The following is an 11,819-nucleotide window of genomic DNA, read 5'->3' on the forward strand; positions in this document are numbered from 1 at the left end:
AGGTGCAGGAGGAGAGGCCATTTGGCCCTTCGAGCCAGCACCAGCACCGCCATTCAATATGATCATGGCTGATCATCCAACAACCTGCCTTCTCTCCATAGATTGTAAATTGTGCCTAGTGTGTGCGCGCGTGTGGGGTGACATATAAACATAGGCGGTAGGTGCAGGAGGAGAGGCCATTCGGCCCTTCGAGCCAGCACCAGCACCGCCATTCATTGTGATCATGGCTGATCGTCCCCAATCAATAACCCGTGCCTACCTTCTCCCCATATCCCCTGACTCCACCAGCCACCTAGAGCTCTATCTAACTCTCTCTTAAATCCATCCAGTGACTTGGCCTCCACTGTGCCCTCTGTGGCAGGGAATTCCACAAATTCACACGACTCTCTGGGTGAAAAAGTTTTTTCTCACCTCAGTCTTAAATGGCCCCCCCTTTATTCTAAGGTTAGTGTTAGTGTGCGGGGGGGGGGGGGGGGGGGAGGTCGCTGGTTGGCGCGGGCCGCAGCCCCCTGTCTCTACGCTGTCCCTCTCCGTACGATTTACAGTGAGTGCTGACGGACCTGCCCTGCTCCCACCCCCCTCGATCTCCCTCCAGAGGCTACAATGGACTGTATTTCCTCCCTCCCACCCTTGCTGCTGTTCCCCCCAACTCTCATTGTGCACAAACCCCCCCCCTCCCAGCTCAGGCCTTCTCTCCCCCCCACACCCTGGTCAATGTAAGAGTGGGTAAAAGAACACCCCCCCCCCCACACACACACACACACAAGTGCCCCCTCCCCTCTCCTGTGGGATTAAGTGCTATCAACCTGTCTCTCGATCTAGTGGTGTTCTCTCTCCCCAGGGTCCTGGGATGCCGGTGGGGGAGGGGGGGGGGGGGGGGAGGGGGGGGGGGTGGGGGGGGGGAGAGTAGGTGTGCGGGCGGGCGGCGCTGGACTTCAATCCGGGCATCAATCTGGTCGCCTTTTATAGTCACAGCTGGTCAAGTGCAAACAAAAAATGTTTTTGAAGCCAAAATGGGGGGGGAAAAAAAAAGTGGATGTGGATTGTGAGCCTCTCGATCGCCCCCTCCCCCCTCGATCCCCCTCGATCCCCTTCCCCGACCCTCCACCCCACCGGCAGCTGTCATCGTTACCGTCTCCATATACATATATACACACACACACACTCCAGACAAACACGCTGGTGGGACAGAGACGCACTGGTTACAGAGTCCTCGAACTGGGGGGGTAGGGGCCCCCCCTTCATCTCCCGACGTTTCTCGCGTGTCGACGTGCCTCTCCCCTCCCCCTCCCCCAATCTGAGGTGGTGGTGGGGGGGGGGGGGGAAACTCCAGTAAACTCCCCCCCCCAACCCTAAACAGTGTTTTTGTTGTTTTTTCCGGCTGTTTCAGTCCAAAAGGCCGTTGAGCTAACCGTGACCCCCCCCCTTGAGTTAATATGGGGGGGGGGCTGCTGTACATATTATAAGTTCATTGCAAGTTTACCGGACTCTTCCCCCCTCCCCCTCCTCTCTCTCTGTCTCTCTATCTCTCTCTCCAAGTGCTAATAGTTGATGTTGAAGAGTCGCTCCTTTTTTTGAGGGGGGGGTTGTGGGTTGGGGTTGAAGGACAGTGGGGGGGGGGAGGTCTTCTTCTTCCGCCCCCCCGCTCTCTTGATCGATCGATCGATCGGGGTCGTTCGGACGTACAGACGGGCACCGGTGTCACCTGCCCGGTGGGGGGATGAGTGGGGGGAGGGGGTCAGGCCGGTCTAGCCGGGCTGGCCGGGCGGTCACTTCCTGAAGCAGGTCTCGGTCAAGAGCAGGGTGCGGCGGCGCAGACGTCTTCCGGAACCTTCCTCCAGCAGGTACGTCACATCGATGGCTGGGGTGCAGAGAGGGAGGGAGAGAGAGGGATGAGAGATAGAGAGGGGGAGAGGAGAGGAGAGAGAGAGAGGAGAGAGATGGAGGGAGTGAGAGAGAGTGATAGAGAGAGAGATGGAGAGAGAAAGAGAGAGAGGGAGAGAGAAGAGAGAAGAGAGAGAGAGGGAGAGGGGGAGGGAGAGATAGAGAGAGAGAGAGAGAGAGAGAGAGAGAGAGAGAGAGAGATATAGAGAGAGAGAGAAGAAAGAGAGAGAGAGGGAGAGGGGGAGGGAGAGAGAGAGAGAGAGAGAGAGAGAGAGAGAGAGATAGAGAGGGAGAGAGATAGAGAGAGAGAGAGAGAGAGAGGAGAGAGGGAGAGGGAGAGAGGGGGAGAGAGAGAGAGATATAGAGAGAGAGATGGAGAGAGAGAGAAAGAGAGAGAGATGGAGAGAGAGAGAGAGGGAGAGAGATAGAGAGATAGATAGAGAGAGAGAGAGAGAGAGAGAGAGAGAGATAGAGAGGGGAGAGAGAGAGAGAGAGAGAGAGAGAGAGAGAGAGAGAGAGAGAGAGGGAGAGAGGGGTAGAGAGAGAGAGAGGGAGAGAGAGGATGGAGAGAGAGAGAGAGAGAGGGAGAGGGAGAGAGAGAGAGAGAGAGAGTTAGACAAGGGCTGTGGTCACCGCCACACACCGCATCGACGGCTCAAAATAACCGCGCATAAAGCTCGCATTAGACACAGGAGTAGAATTAGGCCATTCAGCCCATCGAGTCTACTCTGCCATTCAATGCATCCAGAGAACTGCCGATATCCCCCCGACCGCTATCATTTAAGAGCCTCTCTCTTGAAAGAATTCTCTCCAGAGAACCGGCCTCCACCGCCCTCTGAGGCAGAGAATTCCACAGACTCACAACTCTCTCTGTGAGAAAAAGTGTTTCCTCGTCTCTGTTCTAAATGGCTTTTACCCCTTATTCTTAAACTGTGTGTGTGTGTGTGTGGCCCCTGGTTCTGGACTCCCCCAACATCGGGAACATGTTTCCTGCCTCTAGCCTGTCCAAGCCCTTAATGCATTTCGTTGTCTCTGTACTGTACACTGACAATGACAATTAAAATTGAATCTGAATCTGAATCTGAATAATCTTGAGAAACTCAGCGGGTGCAGCAGCATCTATGGAGCGAAGGAAATAGGCAACGTTTCGGGGCTGAAACCCTGAAGGAAATAGGCAATTTCAGGCCCGAAATCCTGACGGAAATAGGCAACGTTTCGGGGCCGAACCCCTTCCGGGTTTCGGCCCGAAACGTCGCCTATTTCCTTCGCTCCATAGATGCTGCTGCACCCGCTGAGTTTCTCCAACTTTTTTTGTGTACCTTCGATTTTCCAGCATCTGCACAGTTCCTTCTTAAACACCTTAATAATCTTATATGTTTCAATGAGAAATACCCTCTCATCCTTCTAAACTCCACAGAGTGTACAAGCCCAGCCGCTCCATTCTCTCGGCATATGACAGTCCCGCCATCCCGGGAATTAACCTGGTGAACCTACGCTGGGCTCCCTCAATAGCAAGAATGTCCTTCCTCAAATTAGGGGACCAAAACTGCACACAATACTCCAGGTGTGGTCTCACTGGGGCCCTGTACAACCGCAGAAGGACCTCTTTGCTCCTATAGTCAAGGTGCAAGGCCATGGGACATCTACCTCCCCCTGTGTGGTGGATATCCAGCAGGTATTTTCCGAATAGTTGTTTTCCGAAAATTATAACTACTCTTAATTCAAATTCACACATGCACTGACTTCACAGCCCAACACCCGGACTTCCATCTGTATATATTTAGAAATGTTTGAATGCTGCACTGACTGGCTGACATTTTAAATTTCGTTGTACATGGTTCATGTTACAATGACAATAAAGAAACTATTCTATTCTATTCTATGTATATAGCGCCGCAGAATTGTGCACCTACCCCCCCCCCCTTCTCCCTTCTCCCTTCTGTTTTTGTTTTCTGTTTCTTGTTTTTTATAAATTAACTGTATGCACTGTGTACGAGCAGCTTTTAATTTAATTTTACATGTATAGTGACAATAAATGGCATATCATATCATATAACAGGTATCTAGAGCGCTTGGCTGGTCTTCCACCTCCCCAGGTCCACAAGACTCACCGTTCTTGCCGGGGATTTTGGCCAGGAGGTTGAGCAGGATCTTGTTGAGCTTCTCCCTCTGAACCCGCTGCTTCTCCTCGGGGCTGAGGTCGGGCTTGGCCGCCCCCGCGCTGGGTGCTGCACCGCCGCCGGCTGCTGCTGCTGCTCCCGGTGCTGCCGCCGCTGCTGCTGCTGCTGCCGCGACCTCGCTCTCCTGCTCCTCCAGGTGCGGCATCTCGGCTGCCGGCTGCTCCAGGGCGGTGGACATGTCCTCGATGATGGGGGGAGGCAGGTCCTCTTCGGCTGCCGACGCCACCGCCACCGCCTCCTTGCAGTGCGCTTTTGTCCGCTCCGTCTTCCAGGACGACCTGCCCGTTTCACCGGGACGGGAGGGAAAGGAGAAACACACGTGAATCTCTCCGGGACGACCACACCGACCACACCACAGTCGTGCGTTCCTTATGAGTCGCTGAGTTACTCCAAGGAATCAGGCCCAACTTGCCCGCATGCCCCATCTACATTAGTCCCACCAGCCCACGTTTGGCCCATATCTCTACAAAACCTGTCCTACCCATGTACTGTGTTTCTTAAAGGTAGACAAAAAACGCTGGAGAAACTCAGCGGGTGAGGCAGCATCTATGGAGCGAAGGAATAGGCGACATTGACATAGAAACATGGAAAATAGGGGAATCGAGGACCAGAGGACAGACTATGGGTTCAAGATGAAGGGGAAAAGATTGAATAGGAATCTGAGGGGTAACCTTTTCACACAGAGGGAGGTGGGTGTATGGAACGAGCTGCCGGAGGAGGCAGTTCAGGCTGGGACTATCCCAATGTTTAAAAAAAATTTTAAGAAAGAACTGCAGATGCTGGAAAAATCAAAGATGCTGGAGAAACTCAACGGGTGAGGCAGCATCTATGGAGCGAAGGAATAGGTGACGTTTCGTGTCGGTAACAGCAGGGAGGTTCTACTGCAGTTGTACAGGGTCTTGGTGAGACCACACCTGGAGTATTGCGTACAGTTTTGGTCTCCTAATCTGAGGAAAGACATTCTTGCCATAGAGGGAGTGCAGAGAAGGTTCACCAGACTGATTCCTGGGATGTCAGGACTTTCATATGAAGAAAGACTGGATAGACTCGGCTTGTACTCGCTAGAATTTAGAGGATTGAGGGGGGATCTTATAGAAACGTACAAAATTCTTAAGGGGTTGGACAGGCTGGATGCAGGAAGATTGTTCCCGATGTTGGGGAAGTCGAGGACAAGGGGGTCACAGCTTAAGGATAAGGGGGAAATCCTTTAAAACCGAGATGAGAAAAACATTTTTCACACAGAGAGTGGTGAATCTGTGAAATTCTCTGCCACAGAGGGTAGTTGGGGCCACACAGTTCATTGGCTATATTTAAGAGGGAGTTAGATGTGGCCCTTGTGGCTAAGGGGATCAGAGGGTATGGAGAGAAGGCAGGGATGGGATACTGAGTTGGATGATCAGCCAGGATCATATTGAATGGTGGTGCAGGCTCGAAGGGCCGAATGGCCTACTCCTGCACCTAATTTCTATGTTTCCAGAATTTGAGTGTAAGCTTTTTTCCCCATTATTAGCTCGTAATTAAGTTGGGTCTTTTGAAACACGTTTAGTTTGGGGCTACCTTCCGTTATTCCAAAAATAATCCATTCTGCTTTTGGTACAAGTTTTATTTTAAATAATTTTGTGAAGATTTCAAATATTTTGTCCCAGAATGTTTTATACAAAAAAATAAAAAGAGTAGCTTCTTGAGACTGACATTTATCACAAATGGGTGAGACATTGGGGAAAAGTTCATTAAGACGTGATCTGCATTTATGGAACTCTTACAAGCATAAGGTGCAATAGTAATTTAAAAAATAAACGGTGCCAGGATCTGGTAACGGGGGGTAAAAAATACCGTTGGTATATCCTTTTTTGCGGAGTTTTGTGTTGTAACAAGACATTTATTTTTTTTCTAGGGTCTATTTTCTTTCTTTACTTCCTTCCATTCCTTCCACCATTATTATCTAAATGGTGGCCGATTGGGAAAGGGGGAGATGCAGCGAGACCTGGGTGTCATGGTACACCAGTCATTGAAAGTAGGCATGCAGGTGCAGCAGGCAGTAAAGAAAGCGAATGGTATGTTAGCTTTCATTGCAAAAGGATTTGAGTATAGGAGCAGAGAGGTTCTACTGCAGTTGTACAGGGTCTTGGTGAGACCACACCTGGAGTATTGCGTACAGTTTTGGTCTCCAAATCTGAGGAAAGGACATTATTGCCATAGAGGGAGTGCAGAGACGGTTCACCAGACTGATTCCTGGGATGTCAGGACTGTCTTATGAAGAAAGACTAGATAGACTTGGTTTATACTCTCTAGAATTTAGAAGATTGAGAGGGGATCTTATAGAAACTTACAAAATTCTTAAGGGGTTGGACAGGCTAGATGCAGGAAGATTGATCCCGATGTTGGGGAAGTCCAGGACAAGGGGTCACAGCTTAAGGATAAAGGGGAAATCCTTTAAAACTGAGATGAGTTTCTATGTTTCTATGTTTTCTCTAACTTCTTCCCTAAGGGGCTTTCTTCTCCCAACACTTTCCTGCACCTGCACGACTCTTGCTCACTTCCCTTACTACTTTTAGTTCTTAAAGCGCAAAAAATGAAATGGTGCAACAAATGTAATCAGATATATAACCACATAACAATCACCGCATGGACACAGGCCATCTCGGCCCTACAAGTCCGTGCCCAACAACTTATTTCCCCTTAGTCCCACCTGCCTGCACTCATAGAAACATAGAAATTAGGTGCAGGAGTAGGCCATTCGGCCCTTCGAGCCTGCACCGCCATTCAATATGATCATGGCTGATCATCCAACTCAGTATCCCGTACCTGCCTTCTCTCCATACCCTCTAATCCCCTTAGCCACATCTAATCTAACTCACTCTTAAATATAGCCAATGAACTGGGCCTCAATTACCCTCTGTGGCAGAGAGTTCCAGAGATTCACCACTCTCTGTGTGAAAAAAGTTCTTCTCATCTCGGTTTTAAAGGATTTCCCCCTTATCCTTAAGCTGTGACCCATTGTCCTGGACTACCCCAACATCGGGAACAATCTTCCTGCGTCTAGCCTGTCCAACCCCTTAAGAATTTTGTAAGTTTCTATAAGATCCCCTCTCAATCTCCTAAATTCTAGAGAGTAAAGCTCTCATACCATAACCCTCCATTCCCTTCTCATCCATATGCCTATCCAATTTAGTTTTAAATGATACCAACAAACCTGCCTCCACCACTTCCACTGGAAGCTCATTCCACACAGCTACCACTCTCTGAGTAAAGAAGTTCCCCCTCATGTTACCCCTAAACTTCTGTCCCTTAATTCTCAAGTCATGTCCTCTTGTTTGAATCTTCCCCACTCTCAGTGGGAAAAGCTTGTCCCCGTCAACTCTGTCTATCCCTCTCATCATTTTAAAGACCTCTATCAAGTCCCTCCTTAACCTTCTGCGCTCCAGAGAATAAAGACCTAACTTGTTCAACCTTTCTCTGTAACTTAGTTGCTGAAACCCAGGCAACATTCTAGTAAATCTCCTCTGTACTCTCTCTATTTTGTTGACATCCTTCGTATAATTGGGCGACCAAAATTGTACACCATACTCCAGAATTGGCCTCACCAATGCCTTGTACAATTTTAACATTACAATGTAATGTAACAAATGTTCTAAGGTATATATGATGTATATTACTGTACATAATTGTACTTCTAATAAAAATATTAAAAAAATATGGTACAGGAAATGTGTTATGTTAGTTTTAGCTTATTGTAATGTACGCTACTAATAAATAAAATCATTATAAAAAATCAAATCAAATATTTGATACTGAAGAGGATTTATTTCCCTCATGTTATGCTGGTGGGATTTGCTTTGTATTATTTTGTATTGTAAATACTTTAGTAAATCTATTTTTGGTTTATATTTCAAAAATTGGACTGATACAGTTTGCAGAATTGACACAATAGACAATAGTGCAGGAGTGGAGGCCATTCAGCCCTTCACCGCCATTCAATGTGATCACGGCTGATCATCCCCAATCAGTACCCCGTTCCTGCCTTCTCCCGTGACTCCGCTATCTTTAAGAGCCCTATCTAAGTTCTCTCTTGAAAGAATTCTCTCCAGAGAACCGGCCTCCACCGCCCTCGGAGGCAGAGAATTCCACAGACTCACCACTCTCTGTGTGAGAAAAAGTGTTTCCTCGTCTCCGTTCTAAATGGCCGACCTCTTATTCTTAAACTGTGTGTGTGTGTGGCCCCTGGTTCTGGACTCCCCCTAACATCAGGAACATGTTTCCTGCCTCTAGCGTGTCCAAGCCCTTAACAATCTTCTATGTTTCAATGAGATGCCCTCTCATCCTTCTAAACTCCAGAGCGTACAAGCCCAGCCGCTCCATTCTCTCAGCGTATGACAGTCCCGCCATCCCGGGAATGAACCTATGCTGCACTCACTGCAGAAGACAATTTTTTAGATACAAAAGCTGGAGAAACTCAGCGGGTGAGGCAGCATCTCTGGAGCGAAGGAATAGTGACGTTTCGGGTCGAGACCCTTCTGGAAACTCAGCGGGTGAGGCAGCATCTACGGAGCGAAGGAATAGGTGACGTTTCGCGTCGAGACCCTTCCCCGTCTCGACACGAACACGAAACATCACTATTCCTTCGCTCCATAGATGCTGCCTCACCCGCTGAGCTTCTCCAGCATTTTTGTCCACCGTCAATCCTGAAGAAGGGTCTCGACCCGCTCACCTATTCCTTCGCTCCATAGATGCTGCCTCACCCGCTGAGTTTCTCCAGCATTTTAATCTCCCTTCGATTTTTCCAGCATCTGCAGTTCCTTCTTAAACAATCTGTTAAGATTGTCTCTTGAGGACAATCATGGTCAAATTGGCTACTGTTTTAATTTAGAATCCTAAACAAGAAATTGGCTTGTTCCTTGCTGGCAACACACACAGGGCCGGATTTAGATGAAGAGAGGCCAGCCCTAAGGTGTTCCACTTGTGAGGCCTGGACATGGATAGTGGGGGGGGGGGGGGGGGGGGGGGGGGGATGGAGGGGAGAGGAGGAGGGGGGCCCCACCCAGAGTTGAACGCCTTGGCCTGGGGCCCCCACTAGATCTCGAGGCCCTAAGCTTCAGCTTGTCTAGCATATACCAGACCGATTCCTGGGATGTCAGGACTGTCATATGAGGAAAGACTGGATAGACTTGGTTTATACTCTCTACAATTTAGAAGATTGAGAAGGGATCTTATAGAAACTTACAAAATTCTTAAGGGGTTGGACAGGCTAGATGCAGGAAGATTGTTCCCGATGTTGGGGAAGTCCAGGACAAGGGGTCACAGCTTAAGGATAAGGGGGAAATCCTTTAAAACCGAGATGAGAAGAACTTTTTCACGCAGAGAGTGGTGAATCTCTGGAACTCTCTGCCACAGAAGGTAGTTGAGGCCACACAGTTCATTGGCTATATTTAAGAGGGAGTTAGATGTGGCCCTTGTGGCTAAGGGGATCAGGGGGTATGGAGAGAAGGCAGGTACGGGGTACTGAGTTGGATGATCAGCCATGATCATATTGAATGGCGGTGCAGGCTCGAAGGGCCGAATGGCCTCTACTCCTGCACCTAATTTCTATGTTTCTATGTCTATGTTTCTATACACAGCATCGGCCCAGTCATCGTTTGGCTACTTACGTCTTGGAAGTGCTTGGATTGCTGGGAGGGCTGCAGAGCCTAAGACGAAAGGGAAATATGAGTCAGCCAAGTGCGTGTGTGTGTGTGTGTGTGTGTGTGTGTGTGTGTGTGTGTGTGGGTGTGTGTGTGTGTGTGTGTGTGTGTGTGTGTGTGTGTGTGTGGGTGTGTGTGTGCGTGTGTGTGTGTGTGTGTGTGCGTGTGTGTGTGCGTGTGTGTGTGTGTGTGTGTGTGTGTGTGTGTGTGTGGGTGTGTGTGTGGATGTGTGCGTGTGTGTGGTGGTGTGTGTGTGTGTGTGTGGGTGTGGTGGTGTGTGTGTGTGTGGACCTACACTCCATTGAGGATAAATGGGGATCCTGTGGATAGGGTGAACTGTTTTAAATATCTGGGAGTCCACATCTCCGAGGATATGACATGGGCATCACACGCCTCAGCACTCGTGAGTAAGGCAAGGCAGCGCCTTTACCACCTCGGGCAATTGAGGAAATTCAGAGTGTCTCCGAGGATCCTCCAGTGCTTCTACACAGCGGCGGTGGAAAGCATCTTGTCCGGGAACATTACCATCTGGTTTGGGAATTGCTCTGCCAAGGACAAGAAGGCTCTGCAGAGAGTAGTGCGTTCGGCCGAACAAACGCACTATGGGAACTTCACTCGCCCCCCCCTGCAGGAACTATACAACAGGAGGTGCAACTCCAGAGCAAATAAAATCATGGGAGACCCCTTCCACCCCTGCAACGGACTGTTCCAGCTGCTACGGTCAGGCAAACGCCTCCGTTGCCATGCGGTGAGAACGGAGAGGTTGAGAAGGAGTTTCTTCCCAGAGGCAATTCGCACTGTAAACCCCTATCTCACCAGGGACTAACTCTACTGAACGTTTTTCCTTCCATTATTTATTATGTAAAAGGATATGTGTGTTATGATTGTGTTTATAATTTGTTTGGTTGTTTTGTTGTTTGTCTTTTTGCACAAAAGTCCGCGAGCATTGCCACTTTCATTTCACTGCACATCTCGTATGTGTATGTGACAAATAAACTTGACTTGACTTGGTGCTGTCTGCGCGGAGTTTGCACGTTCTCTCCCCGCGGGTGGGTGCTCCGGTTTCCTCCCACATTCCAAAGACGTACGGCTGTGTGGGCTAGGTGTAACGTTGTCCCAAGTGTGTGTGTGTGTGAGTGTGTGTGTGGGATAGTGTTAGTGTGCGGGCGGGCTCGATGGGCCGAAGGGCCTGTTTCCGTGCTGTATCTCTAAAGTCTAAAGTAAGGTGGAAAGGGAGTCGCTGGAGTTTGGCGGTGGGCCCCACAGTGTGTTGGCACCTCAACTAGCCTTGGTCAGCTGCCAGTTCTCTCATCAGTTTCAGAGTCATAGTCACACAGTGTGGAAACAGGCCCTTCAGCCCAACCTGAACAACCCGTCCCTTTCAAGATGGCAGGCAGTGACTAGTGGGGTACCGCAAGGCTCGGTGCTGGGACCCGCAGCTATTTACAACATACATCAATGATTTAGATAAAGGGATTCAAAGTAACATTAGCAAATTTGCAGATGACACAAAGCTGGGTGGCAGTGTGAACTGTGAGGAGGATGCTATTAAAGCACACGGCATTGGGGGTTCAGTATTGATGTGGATAGAGAACTGGCTGGCAAACAGGAAGCAAAGAGTAGGAGTAAACGGGTCCTTTTCACAATGGCAGGCAGTGACTAGTGGGGTACCGCAAGGCTCAGTGCTGGGACCCCAGCTATTTACAATATATATTAATGATCTGGATGAGGGAATTGAAGGCAATATCTCCAAGTTTGCGGATGACACTAAGCTGGGGGGCAGTGTTAGCTGTGAGGAGGATGCTAGGAGACTGCAAGGTGACTTGGATAGGCTGGGTGAGTGGGCAAATGTTTGGCAGATGCAGTATAATGTGGATAAATGTGAGGTTATGCACTTTGGTGGCAAAAACAGGAAGGTAGATTACTATCTAAATGGCGTCAAGTTGGGAAAAGGGGAAGTACAACGGGATCTGGGGGTCCTTGTACATCAATCAATGAAAGTAAGCATGCAGGTACAGCAGGCAGTGAAGAAAACGAATGGCCTTCATAACAAGATGAGTTGAGTATAGGAGCAAAG

General features: G+C 49.2%; 1 protein-coding gene across 1 annotated transcript in view; it reads right to left on the reverse strand.

Annotated features, from left to right (window-relative positions):
• Positions 1-1,622: 1,622 nt before the first annotated feature.
• Positions 1,623-11,819, reverse strand: part of LOC129695080 (histone-lysine N-methyltransferase ASH1L-like) — a gene marked incomplete at its 5' end in the record, with an annotated part of 18,957 nt that continues 8,760 nt past the window's right edge. The window contains 3 exons of the mRNA XM_055631830.1: positions 1,623-1,861; positions 3,996-4,342; positions 9,710-9,748. Coding sequence (XP_055487805.1) covers positions 1,770-1,861; positions 3,996-4,342; positions 9,710-9,748 — 478 coding nt within the window. The remainder of the gene's footprint in view (positions 1,862-3,995; positions 4,343-9,709; positions 9,749-11,819) is intronic.

Source organism: Leucoraja erinacea, unplaced genomic scaffold, assembly GCF_028641065.1.
Source record: "Leucoraja erinacea ecotype New England unplaced genomic scaffold, Leri_hhj_1 Leri_935S, whole genome shotgun sequence".
NCBI lineage: Eukaryota > Metazoa > Chordata > Chondrichthyes > Rajiformes > Rajidae > Leucoraja > Leucoraja erinaceus.